At 41.9% G+C, this 6602-nt stretch overlaps 1 protein-coding gene across 10 annotated transcripts in view; it reads left to right on the forward strand.

Moving 5' to 3' along the window:
• Positions 1 to 6602, forward strand: part of Atp8b4 (ATPase, class I, type 8B, member 4) — a 235200-nt gene that overhangs the window by 50183 nt on the left and 178415 nt on the right. For 8 of the 10 annotated variants that reach the window (XM_013510347.1, XM_013510349.1, XM_013510351.1 and 5 more), the window contains exon 4: positions 1033 to 1092. The exons of the other annotated variants lie outside the window; for them this stretch is intronic. In XM_013510347.1, the coding sequence (XP_013365801.1) occupies positions 1033 to 1092 (60 nt within the window). The remainder of the gene's footprint in view (positions 1 to 1032; positions 1093 to 6602) is intronic. 10 annotated transcript variants of the gene reach the window in all.

The raw sequence follows: 6602 nt of genomic DNA on the forward strand, positions 1-6602 counted from the left end.
AAAAAAAAAAAAAAAAAATTAAAAGGGAAGAAGGAGAGAGAAGAGAAAAACAGAGTTTGTTAAGGAGTGGCGTGGAGAGGGAGCAGGGAGCCTGAGATGCAGCAGAGAGCGGCGGGAATGGGGGGGAGTTAAGAAGGCCAGGCGCAGCTGCTGGGAAATGAGCAGCTCAGGAGACGGCTGCTCACCGGGTGTAACGGCTAGGGCCCCTGGGATGAAGGACCAAGAAAAAATCACCTTTAATCAGAAGTAACTGGAAGACTTCAAGACAGGGATCTTAATTTTTTTAATGGAAATTTAGAAAGTTTAAAAAATTAAAGAGTTTGGAATTCTGAGGACAGAGGAAAAAGAAAAACCTAAAGTAGGCAAAAAACCAGAGTGGATTATGACGGTATTCAATTAAGACTTTGCCCGGGAAGAGAGAAAAACAGTATGAAAACCTTCAGGCTCTCTGAAGTGAAGTGAAATGACATGGTTTTGAGTGACTCTTTTCACACAGTTTGGCTTTTCAGTCATGCAATCCACAGAGAGGTAAAAAGCCTAAACATTTTCTTTGGGAGACTCCTGAGATATCAGCGTGTTGGACATGACGCAGTCCTGGGATCCCCAGCGGGACAGGAGAGTTGGGGTTCTCCTCTTTTGTCCTTGCACATGACCGGAGCAATTCACACATCAGCTGAAGAGCAGGGGTGGTGACAAGCAGGGTGACAAGTTGGAATCAGTGATAAAAAGTGCCAGAAACTTGTATTTGTCCGAGCGTCATCGTAACAGGGCCTTCTAGCTGTGCACCGTTAATATTTATTCTAGGTGCTATACGATGAAGGTTTTAATTTCTTTTGTCAGTAATTTACTTGTAGATGAAAAGGATTTTTTGGACACCTCTCAAATTCATTTGAACTTTAAAAAGTGTGACTATTTTATCTTTATGATATCTGATTTGTTTAAACAGTATGATGCTTCGGCTGATTCTCTGTTGCCTTAATTTGGTTTGTCTCCGTTAGTCTTTTGTTCTCACCTCAGAATTTCTCCTCCAAGGTGGTCTGGAGTGGCACAGTAAGGGAATTAAAGAATCCAGTTGAACTCAAACACTCTGAGGTGTGTATTTGTTATTTACTTATTGTGGGCTGGGGTAGTGTCAGCAGTCTCATAAATGAACTCCTGGTCTATCCGCTTTGTGAATAAATTTTAAGCAAATAAGTAAGACTTGGCTTACTTATTTTTACTAATTTTAAGCAAATAAGTAAGACTTGGCTTACTTATTTTTACTTTCACTTTCTTAATTGCAATAATATGAAAGTGAAAGGCATCCAAGCAATATTCATTGGAATAAGAAGAGTTCAAACAAGCATCTTGTATTATCCACCCACCCATCTTCCTTCCTTTCTCTCTCTTTCTCTGCCTGTTTCTCTGTCTCTCTCTCCCTCTGTCTGCCTGTCTGTCTGTGTTTCTTCCTCTCTCTCTGTCTCTCTCTCACTGGGGATCAAATCCAGGGCCTCACCCATGCTAGGCAGGTGCTGCTAGCCCTGAGCTACACTCCAGTCCTCAAATAAGCTTTTGCCGACAAATACCCTTTCTCCCCTTTACTCGAACCTACCCCTCAGCAATGTTTGAAGGTAGAATTTTGAGCTCTGTTGTAGCCTGGCTGTTGTGAAAAAATTTCAGCTAAGACTGAGCAATGAAAAAATGGAGAAGGAAGAAAATAACTTCCCTTGTGAAGAAAGAGCTATGAGTACAGTTTTTTTGGGGGTTGGCAGACGGTTTATGAAAGTGATCCATAAATCAGGTGGATGAAATTGGGCAAGTTCAGTAACAACTGAGAGGTTAACAGAAAAACCACCAACCCAACGGTCTCAAAGTGGTTTTTATCGTTTTATTGTTTTCTTTACTGAACCAAATAATCTAGCTCTGCAATCACATTGCTGAAAGATGGTGACTATCATATCTCACATTTTGTAGTTGAAAGATTAATCAAATCATTCATGTAAAAATATATCTCTAATTCATGTCCACCGTTATGAAACCAAAACTCAGATTACTGCTACATTTTATACTTGACATTCTATGTGCTTCTCTCTCTGTCTTTTTATTTAACAAATAAGAATTGTATGTACATATGGGGCAATAGTTTGAATTACGTTTACATAGTGGAAAGGCTATATCACATTAGTTACATATTCACTTTTTTTGTGAAAACACAAAATCTACTCGTTTTGGGTACTAGGAATCTAACTCAGGACCTTCCACTTGCCAGGCAGGTGCTTGTGCCACTGAGCTATATCCCTGGTCCCAAATCTACTTTCATAGCATTTGCTGAGTCTATAATACATGGTTTCTTACAAAAGTAAGCTGTTTAGGCATTAAAGTTAATATGCCAAGGTACTTTAAAAATGATACTAGGATTTGCTTAGGCTGCAGCTGTGTGTATAGAGTGTGTGTGTTATGTGACTGAGCAGGCCAGGCTGTAGTTGTACAGATGTGTGTACAGCTTCACGGAAATATTCTGGTTTGCACAGTGAGAGACGGCCCTTCCCAGGATTAACACAAGGCGACAGTCCAATTTGCAAGCTGGGTCACAGGTCTACATCACTAGCAGCTGGTACCCTAGGCTCACCCCCTTTAGCCTGACTGTTCTGGGTTAATGCGTGTTCTTGGCTCTCAAGCTTGCTGGGAGCTAAGGTCACCCTATTTCAGCTGCAGCCATCCACGTGCCATTGAGAGGCCCTGGTGATGGTGACATCATTCTGTGCCAGTTGTCCCAAAGGACAGGGAAGAAGAGGGTTGTTTTATCCCACTGATTGACCTCCGTGGTACCGCGAAGTTAACTTTCACTGTAGAACAGTGGTGGCGAACCTATGGCACACGTGCCGCAGTGAGCTGTTTGCAATAATTGAAAGCTCTAAAAGGTTTGCCGTCACTGTTGCAGAAGCTCAGTGTGGAATTATCCTTTAAAGCTTTTGCAGCATTTCTCACTACAGAATTCTAGCCAACTACACATCCAGTGTGTGATTTATCCCTCGAGAGGAGGGGAACTTGCTACCTTACCAAACAGCCTTTTCTGTCTTTGGCTAGTTTTAATCCATAGGCAATTTTCTTATCCACTGAGCCAAATTGATACCCTTTTGCTGTGCTATGCATTGGTTCCAGCTTTGCTTCAGAGGCCGCAGCAGAGCAAATGCATCTCCTGCTTCATGCAGCAGTCATTCTGGGCTTAAAACATCAATCATGGAGCCAGGTGTGGGGATGCCCGGAACCCCAGAATGTGGAGGGCTGAGGCAGCAGGATCATGAATTTGAGGCCAGCCTGAGTTACAGTGAGTGCGTGCAGACACACACAGTCACTCACACACACACAGTCACTCACTCACACACACACACACACACACACACACACACACACACACACACTTCAGAATATGAGTTCCCGAGGAACTCATATCCAGGACACCCACCTGCAATTCCTTTTCTCTTAAGAGAGCTTCAGTTTTTTTGTAACTTCCCACTGGAGGCCCAAGAGTTCCACCTAACATGTTAGAAATTATTTGACCAGATTGAAGCTGAGAAAAAATTATTAATGCAGACTAAGAGTGCGCTAGAGTTTTGGAGATTATTCCCTCCTATTACTCAATCTCATTTGCATTGTTAACGATAAGGACTGAGGAGCTTTCCACAGCGAAACATCTAAATACGTCTCCATGGAGCGCTCAATCAACCAACCTGTTCAGTCAGCTCTGCGGGAGGCGTCTCGGCATTTTGTTATCGCGACAGAGGTGCATCTAATAGGCGGCCAGGATTAAGACTCGCTGATCTAAGTGCATAATAGGAATGTTTGTTTGTTTGTTTTGGTACTGGGAATCAAACTCAGGACCTTGCGCTTGCCAGACAGGCACTTAGGCCACTGAGCTATATCCCCGGCCCCTAAGTGCATAATAATAATATAGAGCGCAGCGCTGTTAAAGGCGTCACAGTGCCTTATCCCATATAGCTGGAGACCTCCTCGCGGGCTGCTTGCTGCTGGGCTGTTAATCATCGCCTCTTGTTAGCTTAACCAGTTCAAATTTCTCTAATTAACCATCCTCGCCACCGACCTAATATCTCTTTAATTACATTGTATTACTGCTCTCTTTCTTAATAAGCAGAAAGGATGTTAAGAAAAACCATCTGCCGGTGCCGGTTTTGATGACTTCTGTATGAGGCAGAGGGTGGAATGCGTAACATTCGACTAAAAGCCAGACTCCTTTCCAAGTCATGTTTCTATACTTCTTGCAAACCACTAAGCCCCGTGTTTGATATTTCAAACACACTTGGAGACCAAGTATCGCAAAAGCGCCATCATCCTGAGCAAGACATTTTTGAGGTTAAGAGCTCAACTGGACTGAACTTTATAATCTTTTGCAGAGAAAGTGCCATTCAGATTTTTCTAGATTCAGAAAGAGGCTAAAGGAGTATTTGGTTGTTTATTCTCCTTTAAATTCTGATCTGAGAAAAAGCAATGGACTGCATGTGCTAAATAATGTGAAAAACTGGTGTTTACGTTCTGCCCAGCTCTCTCAGCCAAAAGCAGTTCTCTAGGTTATTCACTAGAAATTACTGGGTTGTGAATTTAGAACAATCATATTTGCTCATGTTTTCCTTACAAATGAAATGGCCTTACTGTCCATGTAGTTTTTCTAATTGAGTTTATCAGGGTTGCACTGAGTAATTATTACGTGTTTATCACTTTGTTAAATGCTCTGGAGACTTACCAAAGTATAAAGTGAGGTCTTGGACCTTTGGGAGTTTGCTCTCCCCTGAGGATTTTGAGATTATTTCATATATATAGATGAAAAAACAATATGTCATAAATCTAAGTATGAAAATGAGTGATGTTAGATTTACTATTAATATTTTCACTGAATCTGGGTAAAGAATACAACTTTCTACCAAGAAAGATTTTTTCTTCTGTAGTCCCGGGTGTCGAACCCTGGGGCCTTCACACTGAGCTGTATTCTCAGCCCTCCTTCTCATTTTTAAATTTTGAGACAGGATTTCATTGTTTCTTCCCAAACTGGAGTCGAACTTGCATCCCTTCTGCTTCAGCTCCCGGAGTGCTAGATTTCAGGCATGTACCTCCAGCCCAACTACAGATAAATGTATTTCTTTTCTTAAAGCTGCTCATGCTGGGCATGGTGGTGCACACCTGTAATCCCAGCACTCAGGAGGCTGAGGCAGGAGGATCGTTGCAAGTCTGAGACCAGCGTGGGCTACAAAGTGAGCTCAAGGCCAGCCTGAACTGCATAGCGAGACTTTGTCCCAAAAAGACAAAAAAGAAAAAAGAAAAGCTGTTCATAGTGGCCCAGCATAGTGGCACATGCAAGTAATCCCAGCACTCGGGAGGCTGAGGCAGGAGGAATCACTGGGAGTTTGAGGTCAGATTAGACTACATAGCAAGACCCTGTCTCAACTCATCTCCTTCCCTGAAAAAGCTGTTCAGACTGGTAATAAAGGTTAAAATATTATAGAATGGTAAAATGCCATGTTTCATTTATATGGTATGAAATTAATCTGACTTTGTCTGAAAACCTCCTCATCTGCCCCACACTTTGAATCTCTGTCTGAATTTGGCAGACCATTTGGCCTCTCAAAAGGCCAGGAGCTCGTCACATTTAAATTGCTCTAACCCTAAACTGAGGAAATAGAGGCGCTTGTTAAGCACGCTGGGCTGTACCAGAACTGAATGCTTTGAGTACAAAACGAAGGTACATTACTTTGTGATTTAAAATCAGATATGTACATGCATCTACTCCCTGCCACGAATGTAGTCATTATGCACTGTAAACGCATCCTGATAAAATAAAATTTAAAAAATCAAACATGGAAGATATGTATGCTTATTAAAAATCAATACTTGAAATAGTTTGACATTAGGGACAATTATGAATTTGTGTTTTATCAGTAGTTGTGAGTGAAGTCCTGAGCCACTGAGGGTCTAAATGATTTGCCTTTTTGAGTGGTGCCCTGTATTTGGCCGTGTGCATATAGATAGACTTTAAAGGAAACTTTCTGCTCCTGTCTCTCTTTCCCCTCATCCGCTCACTCCCTCTGTCATCCACACACTGACGGGTCTTTTCCCATGATTGCTTGGTTTTCCAACTTCATACCTGATCTGGCTTAAAAACTTTTTTTCTGGGGCTTATATGGAAAACATGTGAAAACTATCTCTGATTTTACAGTGATTTTTCTCTTCATGCAGTATATTTTTCTTAAAAGGATCGAAGGAGAAGTGTAGAAAAACATCTTCAGCTGAATCCAAATAACCCTACGATGATAGCTCGAGTGCTGGATGTTCAGTAGTGGTCAGGCCCATGGTCCTGGGGAAACTGAGTCCCTCTCCATGCTCATAATCCACTGTGCCCAAGTGGGCCCCTCTTGAATTCCTACTAACCTACCTTACATAGCTTTTGACAAAGTTGCAGAATCCTTTCTGTATCACAGCAACTTGAGACTGCAGACATCTCAGGTTACTTAAAGGTTTGATTTTGGATTGAAGGCTCTAGACCCCAGGCTGGCAAAATCCCATATAAATTCATGTAAATGTTTGAGTTTCAAGAGTGGACTTATTTTAATCTG

The sequence above is a fragment of the Chinchilla lanigera genome, unplaced genomic scaffold (genome assembly GCF_000276665.1).
Source record: "Chinchilla lanigera isolate Chin_1 unplaced genomic scaffold, ChiLan1.0 scaffold00008, whole genome shotgun sequence".
Classification (NCBI taxonomy): domain Eukaryota; kingdom Metazoa; phylum Chordata; class Mammalia; order Rodentia; family Chinchillidae; genus Chinchilla; species Chinchilla lanigera.